General features: G+C 54.1%; 1 protein-coding gene across 3 annotated transcripts in view; it reads right to left on the bottom strand.

The window, feature by feature from the left end:
* Positions 1-25,434, bottom strand: part of CEP128 (centrosomal protein 128) — a 42,680-nt gene extending 17,246 nt beyond the window's left edge. Inside the window, exons 1-19 of one of the 3 annotated variants that reach the window (XM_053475356.1) lie at positions 25,363-25,434; positions 21,994-22,152; positions 21,266-21,352; positions 20,393-20,513; positions 19,703-19,830; positions 18,862-18,953; positions 18,692-18,764; positions 18,453-18,569; positions 14,149-14,235; positions 13,742-13,816; positions 13,434-13,551; positions 13,185-13,345; positions 12,118-12,468; positions 11,047-11,263; positions 10,333-10,766; positions 9,851-10,015; positions 8,610-8,786; positions 8,441-8,500; positions 7,389-7,581 (exon numbers count right to left, since the gene is read on the bottom strand). In XM_053475356.1, coding sequence (XP_053331331.1) covers positions 7,389-7,581; positions 8,441-8,500; positions 8,610-8,786; positions 9,851-10,015; positions 10,333-10,766; positions 11,047-11,263; positions 12,118-12,468; positions 13,185-13,345; positions 13,434-13,551; positions 13,742-13,816; positions 14,149-14,235; positions 18,453-18,569; positions 18,692-18,764; positions 18,862-18,953; positions 19,703-19,830; positions 20,393-20,513; positions 21,266-21,352; positions 21,994-22,143 — 2,806 coding nt within the window. In that variant the 5' untranslated portion in view covers positions 22,144-22,152; positions 25,363-25,434. Of the gene's footprint in view, positions 1-7,388; positions 7,582-8,440; positions 8,501-8,609; positions 8,787-9,850; positions 10,016-10,332; positions 10,767-11,046; positions 11,264-12,117; positions 12,469-13,184; positions 13,346-13,433; positions 13,552-13,741; positions 13,817-14,148; positions 14,236-18,452; positions 18,570-18,691; positions 18,765-18,861; positions 18,954-19,702; positions 19,831-20,392; positions 20,514-21,265; positions 21,353-21,993; positions 22,153-25,362 lie in introns of those variants that run through there. The other 2 variants (XM_053475357.1, XM_053475358.1) reach the window with 2 other exon arrangements.
* Positions 25,435-25,991: the final 557 nt, after the last annotated feature.

Below are 25,991 nucleotides of genomic sequence, written 5' to 3'. Positions count from 1 at the left end.
AAGCAGGCGCAGAATCCATTTTTCCATTTAAACACATGATGGAAATTACACGCCGCCGATTACACGCCAAGAGAGCGACACGGATTAAAATAAACATATAAAAGGTAAATATTGTGTGTTTTAATCCATTTGCGTTGGACCCGGTTCCCTTAGGGTATTAGCCAGGTTTTTTCAGGTTTGACATGTCGCGCGCTCTGGCGCGGGGGGGTGGGGTGGTGTTGATGACTTGTCGTGCGCTCTGGCGCGGGGGGTGGCGTTGATGTTGATGACTTGTTGCACGCTCTGGCGCGGGGTGGCGTGATGTTGATGACTTGTTGCACGCTCTGGCGTGGGGGGGGTGGCGTGATGTTGATGACTTGTTGCGCGCTCTGGCACAGCGGACGTTACAGAGGGGCCCGCCGCTCACAGGGCTCGATCTTATCGCATTATCTATACTGCTGTGCGTATTTTGTAATATATATATATATATTTTTTTTTATTTTTTTTTGTTGCGTGTGTTTAACCCCTTCAGTCACCTACGGGTGATCAGGCTGTCGTTTGTCATCCTGGACTCCCCCCTTTATCTGGCCCCAAGGGATGCTGCGTTTCCTACACCCAGGACAATATGTGGATGGAAGCGACGTGTTTTATCTGCCCAGGAACATAAATATCTAAAGCTGTTACGCATTTAATGCATGCGCACAACATAATAGAAGCTATCGAGCAAACAGATTCTATTCCCTTAACAAACCTTTTGCTGTCCCGCTGGAGCGGCTCACAGGTTGAAGAGGTAACTGGAACAGATAAAACCCCCTTTTTAGTCGCTGCGGCCGGTACCCGGGGGGGGGGCGGGGGGTTGCCTGCAGTAGGCACGGCTGGTGTTAGAGCTTCTCTTGGCATGCGTAGCACAGTAAAGTGGCTTTGCGCACGGATATAACTAAAAGCTTCTACGTGAAGCATTTCTAAATAAAATAAATGAATAGCTGGTAAGAAACACGACGACCCCCCCCGCCGCAGATAAAGCAGCTACAGCTCCCTCGCTGCATTCACCAGCACAGCAGGGGTTACGCAGGCACGATAAAGGGGCATTACCCAGATACTTACCCAAATCTGACCAGAAGACCCACAGCCCCCCCAGCACAGCCGCGCAGCACGAAGTGCCGGCGATCTTTACAGTCAAGCTTTCTCAGTCGGGGCTCTTGGCTACCTTGTGACCTCGCAGAAACGCGTGCCACCGACTTATCTGCGCTCGCCAAGGAAAGGACTCCGTGCTATAAAAGGTAAGGTGAGGTCACGCACATTTCTGTTTTGTTTTTGAGGATAACTACAAGCTTAATTGGATTACAAAAATAAGTGTGTAACATCCGTTTCAAAAAATATGGAAAATACGTTTTGTGAAAGCTGGGCAGATCTACACGAGGGGCGCAGAGCCGGGGGTCCGACCTGCGTGATGCGGCAAAATAACTTCTCGAACCGGCGCAACCTCTGGAGATCGGCGAAAAGCAGCATGCGCTGCCACGGCAGTAATGCCCTGATACCCGGTACTGCCCCCTAGGGTTATCAAGGGCTGCTGCTACTTCTGGCAATACGGCGTACGGCCTTCCCTATCCACATCCGCCCTCACCCAGGGGCTCTAACTAGGCTTTAATTAACAGGACTGGTTTCATACAGGAATAAAGGACAGGCTTGGGGTAGTATGAATCTGCCCTAAATGGACTTTGCACGGTTTGCTGGTAATGGTCGCCGTCAGTGAACGAAGCAACCCGACCCCATCGAGCTGCACGGCAGGTTCTTTATCCTTCATGATTGTATTTAGTCTGTAATTTAAGGCCGGGTAGCGCATAAACGAAATGAATCCATTTCCCGTTAAAGGGGGGGGGGCATTAAAATCTGAATAATTGTTAGAGACAAAGATGGCAGCCATTAAACATCGCCTGGGTCATCTCTGTGCCAAGCAGCCAAGATCACGGCAGGACACGCAGGCAGAGTCAGGCCAGGCTCACAAGCTGTTCTTTTCCAAGTTTACAAACTCTGCACGTCCGTCCCCAGATCTCGAACATCGGACGCTTCTGGGGGATTCGGTTCACTGAGTCATTAAGAAACCACATCTATCTGCAGAAGAGAACGCCGTTAACCGCCTGCTCGCCGGAGCTGCAGACGGCTCGACTGTTATGTAGCCAGGAAGCCCAGCCGGTTAGGGCTTCGGCTCGTCGGCCGAGATCGGAGGAATCAGATGTTCTTGCGGTTTTAATGCAAAGCAGACACGCCTGGCATGAGGGTCCCGGGGCCGTGCCCTTCCCAAAATCTAAACTCCAGGCACAAACAATTTGGCCCAAAATGCTGCTCATTACTGCAGCGGAAAACAGGATAGGAGGGAGAGAAAAGTTTGTGTAAAACAGAAAGATGAAACACCGCTAATGGCTTTAAGAATTTCCAAAGCGACCAGCTGGGAGACGGAGAGACAGCAAATTACTTTGCGCCCCGAACAGACTCCAGAGAAGCCCCGGGCGCAGAGATAAAAATGAGTCTTTCCTCGTAACCTCCTCGAAGAATCAGGACAGCTTCCAGCGTCTCCATATTAAGCAAAGCCACCGGCAGCTCAACTCCCATGATGCTCTGTTACAGGTTGGCGGGATCTTGGGGGGGGTTATCAGGGCGCCCAACCGCCTCTACGGGCCCTTCGTTACTGGAAACCCCTGCCAACACTGCTGCTCAGTATACTGGTTCCACACCAGCAAAGCCCTGTGCGGCATGGTCAGCGAGACAGACCCCAAAAAAATAAAGCCCAAGTCAGCATCTCGAAGGAGTGGTGGGCAGTTCGGAAAAGGGTCTCGCTGCCCTAACATATTATATTTGTTATAAAATATTTTCCCAAATACACGGGAACAAATAATCAAGTAATTGCTAAACATGACTTATAACGCGGACAAAGAACACGGAGGGAGCAGATCACAGTTTAGTTTAATAGATGCTTGCGAGGTGAAAGGGGTTAAAGATCTAAATCCAGTGCGAATGGCTTAAAAACAGACCGTCCGGCTCAGCGGATGCTTTTTATGGAAGACAAAGCTGGTTTTAATAAATAAAAAAGGAGCAGAGCAAAAACCAATTAGCACATAAACGCTCTCCAAGAGGGATTTGTGTGCGGCTGGCTCAGCTCAAGGCCAGAGATAAAGAAACCTGATAACGGGGGGGACATCAAAGCCCCGCCAGAAGCCAAGAGGGCGGCAGAGCGGCCAGGAGGGGGCGGCAGAGCGGCCAGGAGGGGGCGGCAGAGCGGCCAGGAGGGGGCGGCAGAGCGGCCAGGAGGGGGCGGCAGAGCGGCCCCGGCTGCACATCTCATATCTGAGTCATACAATAACCAGTGGGCAGCAGCGCGTCTGAGTGCATCGGCGTGACCCGGAGCGGCGGTGGATGAGCGGCACAGAAAGGACACCTAATGGAGGTGCAATTAATGAACAGAAACGCCGCTCGTGCCGGACTGTCCATTCTTTCATCTCCACGGAGGTCAGACGTCTGAGACAAGAGAACTGCAAAGAAAGGAGGGAAGCCGGAGCCCAGCGCTGATCCGGATTTAAAAGTAAAGTTACAGCTTCGCACCCGGGGAACGTAGAGATACAAACAGGGACGATACGCCAAACGGCCCTGAGATGCGCTCGGTGCGCCGGGGTCTGCATAACGGATAACATGACTGCCCCAGGGGCTTAGCAAGTCCGTGCCACAAAACCCAGCAGCAGACGGAGGTCGAGGCGGTTTCCACATTTAACTCCAAGAACAGCCACGTCCCGACGCGCCGGCTCCATTCACAAATTCAGCAAACACAAAATGAAAAAAAAATCAAGCGTACCCAGAACTCCCGTCCCAATTTCATCCGAACGACCCGTTATTTTATAGGCAACGGGTTTATATAGGATATGATTGAATAATTTACTGAACACCGAGAGGAGATTCCGGTTTAATAAAAACGTGACAGACGAGGCCAGGGATCTCCACGTAAATCCCCCAGAAAAGAGTTCACCGAATGCCAGGTCTGGAATGCCAGGTCTGGAGGTCAATCACCGGGTTTTGGTAACCTATCAGCCAACATAGAGAATATATAAATCTGCACCCCTGGCTTTGGAGCCCCCCCCCCCACGTGGCAGCACGCCATCGCTGCAATCGCATGTGGATTTAAATCCACGACACAACGCAGAGGGCCGGTCTATAGTCAAAGAACGGCGTTCATTCAGCGATCCCCGGGCCAGGCCTTGGCTTTCTCTCCTGTGTGCGCAAACCCAACGCATGAACACAACAAAAAGACAACGCAAAAGATTTTCTCTCCTTTAATCTTCTCAACTCAGTCGTCAGCACTGACCTCACGCTTACCGCCCGGCATTGAAACTCCACGCGCCCCGCTGAGCATCAGAATTCATAACGCGCCAATCAACGCCGTCCCCTCACAAAGAGGAATCCGCAGGGAATGCGTTTGCATGTCAGAGCTGTACAGCCAGCCACGGTGCTGCGGGAGCCCATGCGCGACTCAAAGAAGATCTTGGCTGCAGAATAGCAAAGTATCGCCGCAGTCAATCGAAATCACGGAGGAAACCCTTCCCTAGAAGCTCACACGTTGTACTGAAGTTGGCACGGACCAGGAGTCTGACGCTCGCTACCATTTGCATGCGCTGCTGCAGGTTCTGACTACACGAAGAATGAAAAGTTAAGCCTGACCTATAGCTTGTATGACGCGTCCCTCTCCTGTCAGCCAACATGATATCTGCCGGGTGCGCTTAATATCGCTTTATGGCTGCAACGAGAGAAGTCAGTGGGACCCGAGCGGCGCATCGAAGAGAAAAATCGATAACCAAAATATTTCTAATACGTTAAAACACTAAGAAGCTCTCTCGGTATCATCAGTAAACAGACGCATGAAAAGCGTAACCAGTGTAAGCCAAAAGAGTGCCGGCCGCAGAGACTGCAGGCAGCGGCAACCGCAGACAGCGCCGGCCGCAGAGACTGCAGGCAGCGGCAGCCGCAGAGAGCGCCGGCCGCAGAGACTGCAGGCAGCGGCAACCGCAGAGAGCGCCGGTCGCAGCCACAGAGACCGCAGAGAGCGCCGGCCGCAGCCGCGGAGACTGCAGCACATTCTGCGTACTAAAGTGGGCACAGGGTACATTTGTTTTGGGATAAAATGGAATTTTAAGAATAAACAGAGGCGATGATGGGATCCGGCAGAAGAGACGCTCGTTATAGGGGCGCGGGGGGGGGCAGTGAAAGGGTTACAGACTCGTCTCATGCGCTCCTCAGGCCGGTTATCATTTTATTCTTTATTTGGCTGATTCTCGGTTTCATTACAGCGACTCCCGGGGCTAGAAATTAAAGAGTATTTTAAGGCCGCGTTTGCAGCTTGGTGGAAAGTGCTTTATAATCGCAGGATGGGCAGAAAGCGGGCGCATGAGGCAGTCATTCACACAGCGGTGTCCGGATCACGCGAGTTGGGGGTGTTAGGGGGGATATTGCCGGTGGGGTTTTGGCTTTTCGTTATGAGGTAGGACTCCCCCCCGCTGCAGCACATGAGACAGCCGAGCGAAGCCAGTACATAGACTGGGTTTAGACCTCCTTTCCACACGATTTCCTCGAAACTGGCAGATCCTCAGCTCGCAGCCCGGAATATCGTAGAATAAGGCAAGATGACGCCTAACCTCAGAACCTTCACAAGACTGGGATACAAGCGAGAGACCGCAGGCTGGCGTGACTGCCGCCCATCTCTAATACAGTCCAATCTAATAGAGTTTGCTGGAAACATCGCGATGTCGGCCCCCGCTGACCCGATTTGGTTCTGTTTACTCGCACAAAACACAAAGATTATAATCAAATAAAAAAAGTCTTAAATTCTAGAAGTAGAAAAAAAACCGAAGCATTTTCCTTTTATTTAGTTGTTGCTCGGCTGCAGCCAGATTCACGAACACAAAACATGTGTTTTGCATATATCATAAAAAAAAGATATAAATATTTCTGCTGAGGCAGAACAATTAAGAAATAAATTCTCTCCAAGTTCAGAGGAATGAATGAAGCGGCTTCCATTGTTCCAGACTTTGGAAGGTTTGCGAGCGAGGATGTCAGAGCCCATTAGCGGAACACATGACTCGCGTCGGTCTCTTCTGGTTTATATATTGGGAATTCCAGAAATGGCCAGGAAAAAAAAAAGTACATTCTGTGCAGCCGAATAAAACAGGAGACCACCACAGAGACGCGCAGAACGAGTCCCGCCGGCTGTTTGGGGTTAAGCGCCTCTCGTGACCCCGTGTACAGAAAAAAAAAATTACGAAACGATAAAAAAGAACATTGCCGCGTAAGGCTGCGTCATTCTCGCTGCAAGCGACTTTAGTCATCCCGAAAAGGTATGAAGCGCAATGACGTTAGACGATGCTACGATCTATAATAAAGGCTTCTTCCGACCCTGGATACAAACCATCGGCCCGACTACCCGGGGAATCTACCTACTCAGGGCCACCGAGGCCTACTAACCCAGACGGTCGCCAATGGCGTTATTTAATGGGATTAAATGCCTCCCGTACACCTCCGTACCACATGGCGGATACCTCAGATAAACTACATTTACCGCAGCTGGAACTTCTCAGAATCCGGATCACCCCCTTCCGTGTCGGCAGCTCAACACCATCGCATACAAGAGAGAGAACGACCCCTTCTCTCCGACGGCTGCCGTTCCCAGATTCCCCCGAATGATGGTCAGAGTCACAATCTGGAAAGGGCTGAAGCCATTGGCCCCGACCGGCCCAGAATCTGACGTTTACCTGGAGCTGCTGGACAGACTCATCTCACAAGGTAAGGATATTACGGGATCCTTTGGCTGATCGAGGCATTCATAGACAGAGCCAGGATCCCGAAAACACAATTCCCACGACGGCCTGATGTTTCCCCTCATCGGACAGATCCACGGCCACTCGATTTCAAGGAAGAATCAGAGCTTTTGCTCACTTAACAAAAACCACACGCTGTAAAGTTACACCCCGAGGGCATCATTGATACTTTGATAGCCACAAGGTCACCTCCGTTTATCAACTTGCTGCCCACTCAGACCATGCGCGACTCATCCCCTTTTCTCTCGCTGTATTAACATGACTCACAATACACAAACCGTGCGTTAATGCTGCGGGCGGCCGCCGGGATCCCGGTCAGAAGCTGCCGGGCCGAAGGGTGAGCCTTTTTATTTACTAAAATAATTATTTACTTAGAAAAGAACCAAACTAAATAAATAAATATATATATAGCTGTGTGTCAGAATTCCAAATGACAGTTTCCTGCAGCCTGATATCAGATATCTGTGTGTGTTACTCGTCATACACCACAGGGGGCAGGTCCGCACGCCGCGGTGATCTGGGGTTACAGGTTAGAGATGGGGCGCCGGCACTCACCGCTGCTCTCCCGCTGCGCCTCCTCCAGCTGCTGCTGCTGTTTGCGGATCTCCTGACGCAGGGACTCGCGCTCAGACTCTCGGCGCCGCTTCTGCTCCTTTAGCTGCTCCCTGGCCTGCTGCAGCCGGCTTTCCATCTTCCTCTCTCTCTCCTCCCGCTCCTTCACCTCCTCACACAGCCACTGCAGCTTGGTCTGCGGGACAGAACGGCCAACAATGACACGAAACCACAAAGTCTGTGCAAAGAACCCGCTGGCAGAATTAGATGAAAGGTCTAGTCGCCCGTTTCTCCTGCTGTACCCACACGTTTAAATCCTCTCGCTGCTCCATTTATCTACCACGTCAAACATTTTACATTTATGGCAAAATAAAACAAGCTCATTTTACGTAATGACGGTTACATTTCTGCCGATAACGCTTAAAGAAATAAAAAGCACGTTCCGACCCATTGGTGATCTCCACGCGATATAAAAGCTTCCTTAGAGATTCGTCTGCACGTCACATTTACCGTCCCCTGCCCTGACCGAGGCGTCCGGCTGCTCCATACTGGGTCGGGGCGAGAGATGCGCAGCCCCACATCAGCATCATGGAGGGGGCTAGAAGTACCCACCCAGGAGTCTGTCCTATTAGACCCCAAAATGTATAGGCCATAAAAGGTTATGTATCGTGTCCATAGCAAGATATTAAAAACCTAAAGAAACATTAATGAAAGAAGCCTAAAACTAGTGAGAAAGGAGCCGGAGAGGTCTGGAGGGAGAAGGCGAATGAATGAGCCGCTCCAGCTGTCTCGCTCTGTGTGGTCAGCTCTGCAAACAGCTGCTAGCTTTAGGCTGTTTAGAGCGAGGACATCCATATCGCGTCCCGGAGCGGGAATAAAAGTAATGGGGGCTGCGTTCTGCCACGTTAGCGGCATCAGCCGCAGCTATCTACAGGGAAAAAAAAGGCACCAACGCAGTTTGTTAACCCAAATCCCCTCCGAAAGCATCGCCCATGACTCCATTCTCCTACACGATTACTTTGAGACGAGGCAATAGGGGTCACTGCGGGTCTTACCTTGGTCTGTGCCAGCCAGTAATGGGAGTCATTCTTTAGCTGGGTGCCGGCCGACAGAGCCTTATGTAGAAAAGAGAAAGCGGTTTCAGTTCATATCCCAGAGAGGCGATTCAAATAAAGTGACGGCGCGGGCCACGCCGTGGCCGGGACAATCGGAGGGACTCCTTACTTTAAATCTCTCCAGACAGTCCCTGGACAGGAGCTGACAGGCAGCATCGATCTCTATCTCAATGGCACTTAGAACGGTCTCCTGCTCGGTCTCCAGAGACTGCAGCTTCTCCTGCAGATCCTGCGCGGCTTCCTCCAGTTTCTTGATCTCTTGCTGCATTGAGTTCACCTGCTGCCCCTGTAGTGATCATTTCACAATGAGTCATTCTGCACTACGGAGCAGCAACCAGACCATTAAACGGGGGCTTCTGGGTCTGATCGCAACTCAAAACCGATCGCATGCGGACCGGCAGGTTTCACGTTCATCTGTTTTAGTACCACAATCGCAGCACAGCGAGGCATCTCTTCTACACAAAGGCCATCTGGGGCCAGGAAAATACAAATGGCCCCAACTTAGAACCGTGAGAACGTCTGCAGCTTATTGTTGCGACGGTTTCCTGGCCCACATCTGGTTGTTGAAGAAATGCCACATGAGAGAACTACAAACGCCTGGGGGTGACCTCCCGCGGTGCGCATTCTGCTCAGCCTGCGCCTGGGTTACTGCCGCCATCACGAGCTGGCAGAAGAAATGGAAAAACCACATACTGTACACAGAGAATCCTGCGCAAGATCACAGCATGTGGCGCCGCTACACACACAGACCCCGTGCATGCCCCACATGCGCAATAAACACACAACGGCCGATATCAAAGCACCAACCTGCCAGACCAGACGCCATAAAACGGGATCTCAAGAGGTTCAGACAGCCCCACATATGGATTTTTGAGGCGTTTGCCGTGAGGGGAATTTAATGCAGACATTCGCTATCGGAAAGTCGCGGCGGTTTAAGACATATCCGCGGATCGGACACTGAGAAGGCGGAATCTAAACACGTTGGTGACGGTGCTGCGTGGCCCCAAATGCAGGTCACGGATCCGCGGACACGTGTGTGAAATACATACACAGCCTGAGAACACAGAGCAGTCTTACAACCACCGGACGGCCGCGGCGAGAGCGGATAACGGACGCCGCGTTCTGCAACACGCAGGACTTCACCGGTGCTACAGTGACCCCTAGTGGATCCGGGAAGAATTGCAGCCCCTCCGGTTACACAAAGACCAGCAAAATCCTTTTCTTTTTGTCTAAACATCTTCACCATCCCCTTTTTATTCCGCAGCGTGTCCCATGGTGTCAAACAACTGTCCTGTATCAGAGGTAACAGTCCTACAATAATCTGACTCCTGAACTCCCCGCGCGGCTCACCTTCTCTCCTGCATCCTGCGCGGCCAGCTGGTATTTACAGCGAAGGCCGACGTTCTCCTCTTTGCTCCGAGACGCTTCCTCTGAAAGTTTGTCGCACTCTACTTTCATTTTCTCCACGCGCTGGCGCTCAGACTTCACCAGCGACTTACTGTCCGCCAGCTCTGCCTGGAGACGGATGAGGAACGTTCAATGCGGTCACACGATTGTGGATCAGGACTCACATCATTCATAGCCCCACAAATCAGCACGGTGCGAGAATTACAGAATCTCAGACGTGACGGGGTACCAGACCCGGGGCAACCCCAGCCGAGAATGACAGATCATACTGGAGATGGGAGAAAACACTCCGAGGGCACACACCGCTCATAGGCCTGGGGCAATAACTCCGGATAGGGCAGAAAAGGTACATTACCCAGGGGAGGGGGGATACTGAGGAGCTGATTACACGGTTATAGCGTGTACTGCATGCTATATGGAGTTACCTTCAAAGCTTGGATATGCTTCTCGAGCTCTTCGCGTTCCTGTCTGAAGTGCGCCAGCATCTCCTGGACGCTGCGCTCATGCTTGCTCTTTGCGCTCTGAGCCGCGAACCTGAGATCCGCGAGCTCCCGCTGGTGCACTTCCCTCTCCATCTTCAGCTGCCTTCCAGCCGACGTCAACTCCTCGCGGGCAAATTCCACCTGCTTCTGGGCTTCACACAGGTTCCTCCTCAGCTCCCTGCTGCTGTTCTCCTCCTGCGCAAGACGGCTGCTGATCTCCGCACGCTCTGCGCTCAGACGCTTGGCCTCTTCCTGAAGCGCCTGCATTCTCTCCTGACTCTTCTCTCGGCCCCGGCTGGTCGAGGCGAGCTCCTCCTGCAGCCGTTCCCGGTCCTCCTGAAGCTGCTGCTGGACCTCGCTCTGTCTCTGCAACTCTCCTACAATTCAACCAGAGAGCGAAAGCCATCAGTCCGTCCCAAAAAGCACTCATCGCTCAGGAGCCGGCCGACGAGAACCATTATCGCAACTATATTCACACCCAGAGGCCACTTAGACATCAGACTCGACAGACCCAGCTCAGACATCGTAACAGAGAAAGGAGTTAAACACGCGAGCGCGATCACACGCTACATGACACGGCTCACGTCCACGGAGGTATCTTTCTGGTTTTGATCATTGTGCCAGCGTCTCCCCTTGCGTGAAACGCGTGGCGGTTACCTTGCAGTCGGACGGCGATCTCCTGAGACTCCCTGAGCTCTCGCTCCAGCTCCAGGCGCTGCTCCCGTGCCTCGCTCAGCCGTACCTCGCGCAGGTGCAGCTCCTCCTCCTGCTGCGCTCTTCTGGCAAGAACCTCGGACAGCTCCCTGCGGAGACTCTCTGCTTGCTGCAGCGCAGCCTGGAACTGACTCCGGACCTCCTCCTTCTCCTTCGTTGCCTGCAGGAAAGAGGAGACGATAACTACCCGGCACTACCTCAAAAAGTCAGCACGCGGGTTTCCAGGAGGAGGTGGCAGGACTGAAGAGTAGACTGCCCCAAGCAGTGCCAAGTACGGCGCCATCATAGCATAGTTTAAATAAAATAACTAAGAAGCAAACAGATCTCCACTCCAGCACATCATTTGTTCAGGGAAGAGAATCGGCCCCCCCGGACGGCCGGTCAAACACCATGTTTAGCTGGCCATGTGCTTCCTTTAGCCGACTGTCCCCAGTGACCCCAATTTCTTAATATGGGGGTCAGCAGAACGGATTATAACTTAACATGAAGCAAGTGAGAAGAGCCTATTAAGGATCAGGGTTGGAACACGTGTTGCGGGGCATTCACTGATGTGCAAAAGTGATCTGCAGCCTGGCGGCAAACCTGTGCAACGCCGATCTGCATGCATCTGCGGTGCGCCCGCTCCCTCACCTGTGCAACGCCAATCTGCATGCATCTGCGGTGCGCCCGCTCCCTCACCTGTGCAACGCCATTCTGCATGCATCTGCGGTGCGCCCGCTCCCTCACCTGTGCAACGCCAATCTGCATGCATCTGCGGTGCGCCCGCTCCCTCACCTGTGCAATGCCAATCTGCATGCATCTGCGGTGCACCCGCTCCATCACCTGTGCAATGCCATTCTGGATGCATCTGCGGTGCACCCGCTCCCTCACCTGTGCAATGCCAATCTGCATGCATCTGCGGTGCGCCCGCTCCCTCACCTGTGCAATGCCATTCTGCATGCATCTGCTGTGCGCCCGCTCCCTCACCTGTGCAATGCCAATCTGCATGCATCTGCTGTGCGCCCGCTCCCTCACCTGAGCTCCGCGGTCCGCAGCTTGGCCAATAATTTCTTCTTTCTTCTCCAGCTCCTTCTCCAGCTTCTTGCACTTTAACCTCCAGCGTTTCACGGTCTCCTGGGCTTTTATCTTTAGCTCTTCTTTCTTCTTCTCGGTCTCGGCGGTCACAGCCTGGGCCTGCTGCAGCTCCGCTAAACACCTCTCTGCCTCCTGGCTCATCTCCTCCAGATGAAGCCCCAGTTCAGACGCTTGATCCGCGGCCCTCTGCCGCTCCCTCTCGCAGGACTCGTAGCGGCTCTGGATCTCCTTCAGCTTCTCCAACATCTGAAGCTGCTGCTTCTCGGTCTTCTCCATGCCCAACGTCAGGGCCTGCGAACAGCCGGGAGATTAACATACGGCAAGCCCTCAAAATTAAACTAATAGGAACATTTGTAAATATCTTTCAGCGCGTGACCGTTAGGTCTTAAAAACCAGCTTCCCTTTAAATTAAAAACTAAAATGTATCCGGACAAAGCACACGAGAGGCATGCGCAGCACGCGTCCGCATGGAGGCAGGCAGGTGAAAGCCAGCGCGGTGAAATGTATTTGCCCCGAGGGGGTGAATATTTCGGCTCGTTATGGCGATGAGATAATTAGCCCATAGAAAGTCTATAGCAGCAGATTACCGTCACCGGAACGGCAGCCGCGCAGACCGTCGGGCCGTAAGTGCCGTTATTCCGCGTAAATCCTTCGGTCCGGCCGCCGGATAACGTGATGCCGACGCGGGTTATCGGAATGACGGACAGAGCGGGTTGTTTTAGTTCTAGAAGCTCTGCAGCAGTTTGCAAGCGATGTATTAATGCTGTTAAACTCGACTGCTTTAAGCAAAGTTTAACAATAAAGCTTTTTCTACGGACTTCGCGGCGAAGACACGGCAGTCATCCTGCGCGGTGGAGATTTATAACCGCCATAAGTGACGTGTAATTGCTTTGGAGAGAGCGCGTTACTGGGAGCCGGGGGACATTACTCGTGAAAGCAGATCTCTGCCGGATATATATTCCCAAAGCTCCATTCCCCGGCCTCTGATTATTTAGCACCGTGCGTACCTCCACTTGGCCAGTGAGCTGACTCTTTTCCCGCTCCTTCTGGTCGAGGCTGCGTTTGAGGTCCTCCATCTCGGACAGGACGGCGCTGCGGTTCAGCTGCGCTCGCAGTTGTGATACCTGATACTCCAGCTCCTGCTTCTCGCGTTCAGAACGCTCGACGGCTAACAGAACGAAACCCGATGTCAGCGTAAAGAGCCCGTACTGGGCGTTCATTAATACAGCGACGTATCCCTCGCCGAGCCCGACTACCTGCGCGAGATCGCCTCTCCTCCTCCCGGCCCTCGCTCTCAGACAGATGGGAAACCTGATTCTGTAACCGGCTGCGGTCATCCGCCACCTTCACGAGCTGGGATCGCAGATCCTCCACCTGCCGAGAAGCACCGCAGCGGTCAGCGTGTCGGACAGGGCGCCGGCGTCACCGACCGGGACAAAAGAACCGTACAAAGGTAACACGCAGAGCGCCCAACAAAAGACTAAGCCTGGGGTACACACGGGGCGCGCCCCCAAAATACCCAAGTGTGTGTGTGCGCATGTATGTCTGTGCATGCGTGTGTTACCTGGTACAGGAGGGTCTCCCTGCTCCCTTCAGTCTGATCCAGTCTTCTCTTGTATCGCTCCAACTCTGCCTCAAGCTGCAAACACACCGAGGGTAAACGATCAGCCCGTCAAACAATGCAAGCGCTGCCTGCCGGGGATGGTTCTAGGAGGAGGAATCGCATGTCTGGCGCTGACACGCGGTGCACAAACACGCTATATTTCTCCTGCTATAAGGACTCAAACCTTAATCAGTCGTTGGTCTCGTCTTAGATTCAGGAGCCGTATGTCTATCCCATGCATGTTTAATACCCTCACTGTATTACCACTTCTGCTGGGAGGCTGCTCCACTTATCTGTCCACCATGTGTAAGGCTTCCTTACATTACACCTAAGCCCCTAGAAGATTCAGGCAGAAAGGAGAGACCGACCTGGTGCTTCTCGCTCTCCGAGCGGCTCAGCTTGTCTTTCAGCAGAGTTGCCACCTCCTCGGATTTATTTTCTTGCGCTTTCAGGGCCTACGGAGAGAAATAAAAAGCCTGAGAAAACGACACAAACAGGACAGCGATCTGCGCTGTTTGAAAGTACGAAGATAACAGTTATTCGGTTATTAGACTCGCGCAGGCGCTCCGGCCGCTGGTAACACCAAGTACCGGCAAAAAGCCTAAACCATGCGCAGAGACGCTACCGACTGCACCGAGGTGCTTATTTGCTCAACACAGCATAACCAAGGGAGTGTTACTTCTCGACCGCCCCCCCACACACACACACAGGCACCCTTCAACAGACCACTAATCCCACCACGCTCAGCCAGCCTCCAACAGATTTGGCTCTGCCAGGCATTATAAGCGACCCACAGAATAATAGACAGGATGCAGCTAACGAGCCGGCGGCCGGGAGAATTCGTGCCTCGAGCCGGGATCCTTTTATCATTGATTCGCTAATTAAAAGCAACACATTGCAGATCGTTACCGTATATTAACAGGCTTCTCTCTACTTAAATTAAGATAACGAGGTTCTGCTGCTTCAGGATCAGTCCCGGCTCACACGCAGCATAAGGTCTGCTGTACAGCTCTGCCCGGCCAGGTTAACGTGACGTTCCCTCCCGAGCCGACGCGTTCTTCCCGTTCAGAAGCCGGATTCTGATTGCCTTAAACTATTTGAAATCACGAGTAACGGCTTTGAACGGTAATGGAGAGCCCCCGGGGCGTCTTTAAACCTTTAATAACAACAATCGCTCTCTTCTAAGCGAGGAGATTTCCATTAGAAAAGACTGGATGAGGACCTGAATATTAATGCGCCGGAGCGAGAGAAATAAATAGAACGTGTAACCCCTTATACCGCGAGTATACGTCGGTGTACTAGGAGGGGTGAGAGGCGAATGTCCCGGTGTCTGTGTATTAGGAGGGGGTGAGAGGTCCGCGTCCCGGTGTCTGTGTATTAGGAGGGGTGAGAGGTCCGCGTCCCCGGTGTCTGTGTATTAGGAGGGGTGAGAGGTCCGCGTCCCCGGTGTCTGTGTATTAGGAGGGGTGAGAGGTCCGCGTCCCGGTGTCTGTGTTTTAAGAGGGGGTCCGTGTCCCAGTGTCTGTGTATTAGGAGGGGGTGAGAGGTCCGCGTCCCCGGTGTCTGTGTATTAGGAGGGGTGAGAGTTCCGCGTCCCGGTGTCTGTGTACTAGGAGGGGGTGAGAGGTCCGCGTCCCCGGTGTCTGTGTATTAGGAGGGGTAAGAGGCGCGTGCCCTGGTGTCTGTATTAGGAGGGGGTGAGAGGCGCGTGCCCCGGTGTCTGTATTAGGAGGGGGTGAGAGGCGCGTGCCCCGGTGTCTGTATTAGGAGGGGGTGAGAGGCGCGTGCCCCGGTGTCTGTATTAGGAGGGGGTGAGAGGCGCGTGCCCCGGTGTCTGTATTAGGAGGGGGTGAGAGGCGCGTGCCCCGGTGTCTGTATTAGGAGGGGGTGAGAGGCGCGTGCCCCGGTGTCTGTATTAGGAGGGGGTGAGAGGCGCGTGCCCCGGTGTCTGTATTAGGAGGGGGTGAGAGGCGCGTGCCCCGGTGTCTGTATTAGGAGGGGGTGAGAGGCGCGTGCCCCGGTGTCTGTATTAGGAGGGGGTGAGAGGCGCGTGCCCCGGTGTCTGTATTAGGAGGGGGTGAGAGGCGCGTGCCCCGGTGTCTGTATTAGGAGGGGGTGAGAGGCGCGTGCCCCGGTGTCTGTATTAGGAGGGGGTGAGAGGCGCGTGCCCCGGTGTCTGTATTAGGAGGGGGTGAGAGGCGCGTGCCCCGGTGTCTGTATTAGGAGGGGGTGAGAGGCGCGTGCCCCGGTGTCTGTATTAGGAGGGGGTGAGAGGCGCGTGCCCCGGTGTCTGTATTAGGAGGGGGTGAGAGGCGCGTGCCCCGGTGTCTGTATTAGGAGGGGGTGAGAGGCGCGTGCCCCGGTGTCTGTATTAGGAGGGGGTGAGAGGCGTGTGCCCCGGTGTCTGTATTAGGAGGGGGTGAGAGGCGCGTGCCCCGGTGTCTGTATTAGGAGGGGGTGAGAGGCGCGTGCCCCGGTGTCTGTATTAGGAGGGGGTGAGAGGCGCGTGCCCCGGTGTCTGTATTAGGAGGGGGTGAGAGGTCCGCGTCCCGGTGTCTGTGTATTAGGAGGGGTGAGAGGCGCGTGCCCCGGTGTCTGTATTAGGAGGGGGTGAGAGGCGCGTGCCCCGGTGTCTGTGTATTAGGAGGGGTGAGAGGCGCGTGCCCCGGTGTCTGTGTATTAGGAGGGGTGAGAGGCGCGTGCCCCGGTGTCTGTATTAGGAGGGGTGAGAGGCGCATGTCCCGGTGTCTGTATTAGGAGGGGTGAGAGGCGCATGTCCCGGTGTCTGTATTAGGAGGGGTGAGAGGTCCGCGTTCCGGTGTCTGTGTATTAGGAGGGGTGAGAGGTCCGCGTCCCGGTGTCTGTGTATTAGGAGGGGTGAGAGGTCCGCGTCCCCGGTGTCTGTGTATTAGGAGGGGTGAGAGGTCCACGTCCCCGGTGTCTGTGTATTAGGAGGGGTGAGAGGTCCGCGTCCCCGGTGTCTGTATTAGGAGGGGGTCCGTGTCCCAGTGTCTGTGTATTAGGAGGGGGTGAGAGGTCCACGTCCCAGCATCTGTGTATTAGGAGGGGTGAGAGGTCAGCGTCCCGGTGTCTGTGTATTAGGAGGGGTAAGAGGCGCATGTCCCGGTGTCTGTGTATTAGGAGGGGTGAGAGGTCCGCGTCCCGGTGTCTGTGTATTAGGAGGGGTGAGAGGTCCGCGTCCTGGTGTCTGTGTATTAGGAGGGGTGAGAGGCGCATGTCCCGGTGTCTGTGTATTAGGAGGGGTGAGAGGCGCGTGCCCTGGTGTCTGTATTAGGAGGGGTGAGAGGCGCGTGCCCTGGTGTCTGTATTAAGAGGGGGTGAGAGGTCCGCGTCCCGGTGTCTGTGTATTAGGAGGGGGTGAGAGGCGCATGTCCCGGTGTCTGTGTATTAGGAGGGGTGAGAGGCGCGTGCCCCGGTGTCTGTATTAGGAGGGGTGAGAGGCGCATGTCCCGGTGTCTGTATTAGGAGGGGTGAGAGGCGCATGTCCCGGTGTCTGTATTAGGAGGGGGTGAGAGGCGCGTGCCCCGGTGTCTGTATTAGGAGGGGGTGAGAGGCGCGTGCCCCGGTGTCTGTGTATTAGGAGGGGTGAGAGGCGCGTGTCCCGGTGTCTGTGTATTAGGAGGGGTGAGAGGCGCGTGCCCCGGTGTCTGTGTATTAGGAGGGGTGAGAGGCGCGTGTCCCGGTGTCTGTATTAGGAGGGGTGAGAGGCGCATGTCCCGGTGTCTGTATTAGGAGGGGTGAGAGGCGCATGTCCCGGTGTCTGTATTAGGAGGGGTGAGAGGCGCATGTCCCGGTGTCTGTATTAGGAGGGGTGAGAGGTCCGCGTTCCGGTGTCTGTGTATTAGGAGGGGTAAGAGGCGCATCCCCGGTGTCTGTGTATTAGGAGGGGTGAGAGGTCCGCGTCCCCGGTGTCTGTGTATTAGGAGGGGTGAGAGGTCCGCGTCCCCGGTGTCTGTGTATTAGGAGGGGGTCCGTGTCCCAGTGTCTGTGTATTAGGAGGGGGTGAGAGGTCCACGTCCCAGCATCTGTGTATTAGGAGGGGTGAGAGGTCAGCGTCCCGGTGTCTGTGTATTAGGAGGGGTAAGAGGCGCATGTCCCGGTGTCTGTGTATTAGGAGGGGTGAGAGGTCCGCGTCCCGGTGTCTGTGTATTAGGAGGGGTGAGAGGTCCGCGTCCTGGTGTCTGTGTATTAGGAGGGGTGAGAGGCGCATGTCCCGGTGTCTGTGTATTAGGAGGGGTGAGAGGCGCGTGCCCTGGTGTCTGTATTAGGAGGGGGTGAGAGGTCCGCGTCCCGGTGTCTGTGTATTAGGAGGGGGTGAGAGGCGCATGTCCCGGTGTCTGTGTATTAGGAGAGGCGCTTGCCCCGGTGTCTGTGTATTAGGAGGGGTAAGAGGCGCATGTCCCGGTGTCTGTGTATTAGGTGGGGTGAGAGGTCCGCGTCCCGGTGTCTGTATTAGGAGGGGGTGAGAGGTCCGCGTCCCGGTGTCTGTGTATTAGGAGGGGGTGAGAGGCGCGTGTCCCGGTGTCTGTGTATTAGGAGGGGTGAGTGGTCCGCGTCCCGGTGTCTGTGTATTAGGAGGGAGTGAGAGGCAGCTTCCGCCTCTGTTTGCCACCTTACGGGGGCAGCTCCATCCCAGCCGTTTGCCCCTTACTTCTTGCAGCTGCAGCGAGACGTGTCCAAGGTGGTCGCTGCGCCTCTCCACCTGATCTCTTTCGTTCCGCATTTCTTTTTCTAGTTCCAAGAGCCTCCTCTCCACGCGTTCCGAAGCCTGCGGACAGTCATCAAACACCGATTAGCAGAGCCCGTCTGAACCATGCCAACCAGGACCCCCACCGCGACACCAAGGGGGTCTCTAATAAAGGTTTGGGGTCTGACGGGTGGAGCACTCACCGTTTCCTGCCGCCAGCTCTCACTCATTCGGGCATTTAACCCCTCCAGGGCCTTCTTAGTCTCTGCTTCCGACCTGCGATAAAAGCATTTTAGACACGTCGCTTTTGTGCTAAATATGAGGGTTTCTTCCACCATAATCCAGAGGTCGGACCCCGAGAATCGTCACCCACCTGTTTCTCCTGGAGATCTCCCTGCTGATGTCATCGGTGAGACGTAGCTGGTCGCTGCTCAGATCCCTCACTGATTGGTGCAGAGTGTGCAGCTGCAAAACAGGCACTCTGTCAACACTCATATCCTATTAGTAAGCCACTGCTCACACTCACTGCCGGGACTCCCATCCCATTATCCAGCCATAACTCACACTCACTGCCGGGACTCCCATTCCATTAGCCAGCCATAACTCACACTCACTGCCGGGACTCCCATTCCATTAGCCAGCCATAACTCACACTCACTGCCGGGACTCCCATTCCATTAGCCAGCCATAACTCACACTTGCTGCCGGGACACCTACCCCATTAGCCAGCCATAACTCACACTCACTGCCGGGACACCCGTTCCATTAGCCAGCTACAACTCACACTTACTGCCGGGACACCTACCCCATTAGCCAGCCATAACTCTCACTCACTGCCGGGACTCCCGTTCCATTAGCCAGCTACAACTCACACTCACTGCCGGGACACCTACCCCATTAGCCAGCCATAACTCACACTCACTGCCGGGACTCCCATTCCATTAGCCAGCTACAACTCACACTCACTGCCGGGACACCTACCCCATTAGCCAGCCATAACTCACACTCACTGCCGGGACTCCCGTTCCATTAGCCAGCTACAACTCACACTCACTGCCATAGACATGCAAGGGAATTCACTTGGGAATAAGGCACACGTCTGATCTGAATTGGGGCCGATTGAGGTCACCAGATCCCCCAAACTCTGAAACAGGACAGCGTGGACCATGTCTGAACGAGGTGAGGTGAACTCGCCATGTAACAGGACGACTCACCGGATCAGAAGCGCCCGGATCATCTACAAAGCGAACGCTGGCAGAACGCGAGCGCCGGCGCAGAGGATCCCTCGGCTCTCTGTAGTCCTTTAGGGGGGATGTTGGCTGAAAACGCCTGGCGCCTGTTTCTAGAAAGAGAACTTATTAGTAAACGCGGCCAACAGACAGACCAAAAAACGCTGCGTAATAACCCAATATAAACATACGCAATACTTTAACTAAAGCTTCTTGTTTTACGTTTCCCTCCCTTCCACCTCCTCGGCCGGCGGGGTAAATTCCCACCACCATCTGTCCGGACAAATTCAGAACATACGCAGGCGTAAGGCAAGGAAGGCGATTTAGACATTTGGTAAATGTATTCCTTGCGTCTCGTGCTCAGTGCAAGATCATAGCGTTCGCTATACGGAACGGAGTCTCAGTGTCACAGCACATGCAACAAAACCATTTTCACGAGGAAGGAAGGAAAGAAGGAAGGAGAGAAACGAAAGGAAGGAAGGAAGGAAGGAGAGAAACGAAAGGAAGGAAGGAAGGAGAGAAACGTAAGGAAGGAGAGGAGAAAAGGGAGGAAGGAAAACTATATTGATAGAGAGAACCGGACAAAGACACGCGGAAATCACTCAGTAACTGAATTCTACGGCTACCAACGTAACCAGCACCATTCATGGCTACGCGGCGTAACTCGGCACTGACCAGATTCAGCATCCAGATCGCTGGCACATAAACTGGACAGAGAAGCGCTTCTTACTCCAGAGAGACGGGACATGCGCCGACTTCTGAGCTGGTCGATCGACTGCTCCAGGGTCTCTTTCAGCTGCAGTAAAGAGGAGGAGAGATTTCAGAATTTGTACCGTACACCGGCCCCCCTCCGCGATCGGCCCCCAGAAGGGCAGCCTTTATCCTAATGACGCAGCTCAACTCAAACCAAAAAGAGGGGGTACTGCGGTTGGGGCCACACCGTGTAACGTGGGATACTGCAACACATTAAAACAGACTAGATTATTTAAATGTTGCTATCCGGCATATGAGGGGGGCCCGGAATTAAACGGGAAGACTTGAGCTGAAGTTCTGACAGAGAACACGGCGAGGAAGTCCCAGTCTATAGACTGTAAAGCAGGGATCATTGCTGTGAGGGTGTTGGGGTAACGGCTCCTCTCGATACATCGTGCCAGGGCTCCTCATTACAGATAAACTCGTTCCTAAAACTGTCTGTATACGAGCCCTCGTTTCAGCCAGCGACACCAGCTAATTACAGCCTGCGCGTAAACCGCTCATCAAGGGCCGTAATTACTTTCCGTGGAGGCCAGCCCTACGGAGGCTGAAGACGGAGACGAGATACCATTTGGAAGCACGGCAGGCAGATAAAGCAAAGCGCAGGACACATTTACTGGCGGTGACCGGAGGAGAAGCGGCCGAGTCCTGAGAGGTCCTGATAATGGCGAGAGGCTCGCGGCACATCGAGCCAAAAGCTAAATCTCCTGCAATTTCCACCCCATCTTTCAAAGGTCAAGCGCTGAACAAAACTGTCAGAGAGGAGGAGAGAGGGGGCGTCCGGCAGGCACTTACGCTGCCGATGGCTTCTGTCTGGTCGTTACTGTATTCTCTGTACTGACCGAGCATCTGGTCGACTTGCTTCAGATTACGACTCGTGTCCTACAAGAGAACGAACGATTTAAAATCATATCATAAAGCGAAGCCTAATCGCTGCACGGACAACCCGTAAACGCAATAAAATAAACCGACCTCAAAACATCTTATGCCTCCCTGAAACCGACATTTTCCTAAACCCTCCGTAGCCATCAGTGTACTTGGTACTTTGCTCAGATGAGTCAAGCTTACCCACTGGGGGGGGGTGAGCAACATATTCAATGGGGGCTTCCAATATTTTATATTTCCAATATATTTACACTTTGCAACCAAAACTCTATGTACTAAGAGATAATGTGCGGCACCCGTAGGGTTAATACCGGCACTGAGAGAACAGGCGGCCAGAAAATAACCTTTTGCTCAGGTTTTAAATATAAAATAACGAAGAAACATTAAATTCAAGGCTCAGTTTGCCAGAAAGTCCATCCAGACGTCTGATCGGTGCCAGGGCAGCCCCATCGCCTTAAAACGACTCCTCTGAAGCGCAGGGCCCGGGTTTGTGACTTTGGATAATGAGTTCCAGTGAAGCTCGTAGCTCTTCATCGTCCCCTCCATAATAGTTTCATTTCGCTAACGCGCCAATAAGAGCGAGAAGCCTCTGCCAACGGCCGCCGCGGGCTATTGCCGAGGCCGGCGGGATCAAGTACCTTTAGCGTGTTTGCCAGCGTGTGAATCTTCTCAGACGCATCGCCTAATTCTCTTGACCTGGTGGTCTGTACGTGCGCAGCTCGCAGGGGTCCGCGCCTGCACGATCTGCTGCGCTGGTATGAATCCGAATCGCTGGAGGAATGTGCCATCGGTGACTCCTGGAAGGGCAAAAAAAGAGGTATCGGTGACAGATGAAGTCACGCCGGGGAGCCATCTTCTGAATATCGGGCGCTCGGGCAAACTATGGCGGCAGATGGAGCTGACGGGCGTTTTAACGCTGCTGGTACAGAAAACGGACGCGACCGCCAGCTGCCAAAAGGGCTCATTCCCCCCTAAATCGTGAGAGGTCCGCGCCTCTCATCTTCCCAACGCAGCGAGGGGCAGAGGAATTTAACACGGAATCATTCAGGAATGGAACAGACGTTATTTGGCCATTAAAGCAGGTCGTCCTATCGCCATTAGATTTAAACCTGCGCGCCTTGCACGTAGCTGCTGTCCGGGGTGGCCGGAGGAGAGCTGTAATTGTGGAGCTAATCGAAGGAGATGAATAAATGTGTCGGATAATGACACCATAACAGAGAGCAGTAAAAGGATCCTGAGAGCCCCCCGTGCCCCGCGGGCTGTAAGGGGCCGAGGGGGCTTCGCTCACTTAAGTCTAACGTGCAGGCGAGACGGAAACCAACAGAAATCGCAATAAACGGTGCCGCTCCCCAATTACCAGTTATCTCTGATGAAAAAAAGCACATTTAGAAGCCGGTTTAGAAGACCAAAAATGACAACTTTGGTAGAAGGGAGAAGTCGTTAAGGGTTCTGCTGCTCCTATTCTACCTGCCTAAAAAGCTTTAAACGTCGCGTACGGCGAGAGCAGCCCCGGCACTATGATAAGCAGGAGGCATCCAATACCCTGTCCACGGTCACACAGCTCCGCACCGTTACTACTTTGTTTCGCCGGCTAAACGCCTTCTTTTCCCTGCTGCTTGATCCACTGCACAGGTCCGGTTTGCCGCACACATAGATCCGGTCGCAGAGAACGGCCCCCCCGCAGAGAGGTGCTTCTGGATCTCCAAGAAACCCGACACTAAAATATATTTTAATGCCGCGTCCTGCTGCTGATAACTCAGCGATGCCCCAAACCAGCACCAATAGCCACCGGAAAGCGGGCAGGTAAATGCACCTGAAGCCAGGCACAAACACACTTATTTCTTCCTCTCACATCACGCTCAGCCCTGGATAAAGTTACCGGCGGCGTGCCGAAGAGGGACCCAGCAGACTCAACGAGAGCGCCTGTCTGAGAGAGGCGGCGGTCCCGGCGCCATTCATCTGCGCAGACACACAGTCCTGTGAATTATAGCGGTGACCGGAGGCAAGTCTGCAGCCGCACTCATCAAATACTCCGAGACCACGGCTCAGGGGCTCAACAGGCAGCTTCACATTTACCACAGCTTGGGGCACGTTCAATAAACCTCATCAGGATGGGTTGGATGTTATTGGATGGCAGCCGAGGTGCCGGCTGCCATCCAATAACTAACATTCAGTAAAACGCGCCAACAGAACAGAGCATTAGAGACGGGAAACCCGCCCGGCATTGGAGGGGCTGCCGGTTATTAAGCTGCCCCTGTCCCAGCTACAGATACCCCCCAAGACGCAGACAGGTCGCTGCTCTTTAGGCACCAGATGCCAGAGAGAAGTCGGATAATTATTTCTGTTAGCAGGAACTCTTAGATCTGCAGAACAGTAACTGAAGAAAAAGCCCCCCATTCCCCCAACCAATGCCTTTTCACAGCCCGACATCCACAGAATCAGAGAAGCTGTGAATAACTATGCGAGAGCGCCACCTAGTGCCGCGTTACCGCAACGACACCGAAGGGGCAGCCTCTATATGAATGGAGAGATGACCAACACCAATTATCCAACGCGCCCCCGGGGGTATTATTTACGAGGAGCTCCGAGGGCAGGATAGAAACCACCATTTGTGGTATCTATTTGTATCCATTTGGCCGGCTCCTTTGTCCTCACATTAAAATTCTTCCCTTCTTGGGTCACCTGCTCTTCCACCTGAGACTGAAGTCCCCTCTCACCCGCCCGTACTCACCCTTCAGCTCCCGACAGCTCCGTCAGATAACCTTCTGCATCTCCCAAGAGCCTCGCTTCGCTCTGTAGCTGAGGGCGCTTATTGTCTCCCCCCATCCACTTACCCCTCCAGACTCTACCGTGTCCCCACCTCGGCTTCCACTACTTCCCCGACATCCAACCCACACTCACACTCCAATCACACGCGTCCCAGAAACCTCCTCTCTGTCCAGCTGCGCATCCTCACTGCATCCGCAACTCCACCTGGGGCCCCTGGACGCGACGCCTATTCCCCCTCGCTCTCTGCCGGACCCTTCCCAGCCTGGAGTCTCAGCACCCAGGGGTTCTCCCGTCTCTTTACCTGCTCCGGCTCTCCCAGGGTTGAGTTCTTTATCGCAGTCTCTCTACACAACCTAATTTATTCTCCTCAATCGTTACTAGTCGCCCGTTTCTCCCGCGGTAACGGCTCAAACCTTAATCAGTCGTCAGTCTCGTCTTAGACACAGGAGCCGCATGTCTATCCCATGCATGTTTAAATTCCCTCACGGTATTATCCTCTACCACTTCCACTGGGAGCCTGTTGCACTTATCTACTACCCTCTCAGTAAAGTAAAACTTTGTTCCATTCCATCCCTCTCACCCTGTAGTGTTAGATTCTGGTCTCTTGTGGTAACTTTTCTCCTTGTAATGAAATAAGTCCCTCCTGCACTTTGTTAACCCCTTTATGTATTTAAATGTCTCTCTCTCCCTTACCTCCACCTCCCTCCTTCTGCCACTAATACCCTCCACTGTGCCCCCAGTGCTTTCCTGATGCTTTCACTCCCTGTATCACTGGCTGATCTGCAGCTGCTCAATCACATGCCCTATTACAGGAAGTGTGTCTTCCTCCTCTTCAAAACTTTTCATGGTCGTTTCCTGTCTGAAACAAACATCTGGTGTAACAGAAAACCGACTCCGTGCTTCCTATATCCTGAGTTAACACATACAGATACCCCAATCAAATCAGGGGCCTGGGGGGGTGGCACACAGAGGGGCCCCCTCGCTGGGCCTGGGGGGGTGGCACACAGAGGGGCCCCTTCGCTGGGCCTAGGGGGTGGTGGCACACAGAGGGGCCCCTTCGCTGGGCCTAGGGGGTGGTGGCACACAGAGGGGCCCCTTCGCTGGGCCTAGGGGGTGGTGGCACACAGAGGGGCCCCTTCGCTGGGCCTGGAGGGTGGCACACAGAGGGGCCCCTTCGCTGGGCCTGGAGGGGGCACACATAGTTGACTCATTATGCCCCCCGTGTTAACCACACTCACCTGCCAGTCTGGCCGTTCTCTCCCTTCGAAAAGTGTCACTCTGCCGCTATGGCAACTTGAACCTGCCGCCCAACCTCAGGAAGCAGGAAGCGGCCGGTCCGAGGGAGCCGCGCGGAGGATGACGGGAAACCGAGTTCTGAGAGACGCAAAGTAGCGATGTTCAGCTGGAGCAAGGACTACAGATCCCAGCACTCTGCGCATAGGGGCGGGGCTAGTCAGACAAGCTCTGCCTGCGAAATTGCGAAGCACGGCGGCAGGATTGGCGGGGAGACTGAGACCCCGCCCCCGACTGGTGTGTAACCCTTAGTGGGCCCTCACCTGCCATTGGCTGAGTGAGTGTTCAACGAGTGACAGTTGCTTCCTTATACCTGAAGCCAGCCGAGCGCTCCTAGCAACAGGGCAAACAGAAAAGCCGGGGCAAAATGCGGCTGAGGGGACCAGACCGGGGAGTGCCTGAGGGGGGCACAATGAGGCAACTGGGGCCTGGCTGTGGGGCGCTCTGTGGCAGCCGGAATTGCCGGTTTGAGGGTGCAGTGGATGCTGTCAGAGTCTGTCCCATAATAATGTAGCTTTCAGGATCTCCTCAGATGAAACAGGTAGAGCTGTAAATAATGATATACGCCTGGCGC

Source organism: Spea bombifrons, chromosome 9 (genome assembly GCF_027358695.1).
Source record: "Spea bombifrons isolate aSpeBom1 chromosome 9, aSpeBom1.2.pri, whole genome shotgun sequence".
NCBI classification, from domain to species: domain Eukaryota; kingdom Metazoa; phylum Chordata; class Amphibia; order Anura; family Pelobatidae; genus Spea; species Spea bombifrons.
Note: the sequence above shows the minus strand (reverse complement) of the source record. Positions and strands in the feature narration are given on the sequence as shown.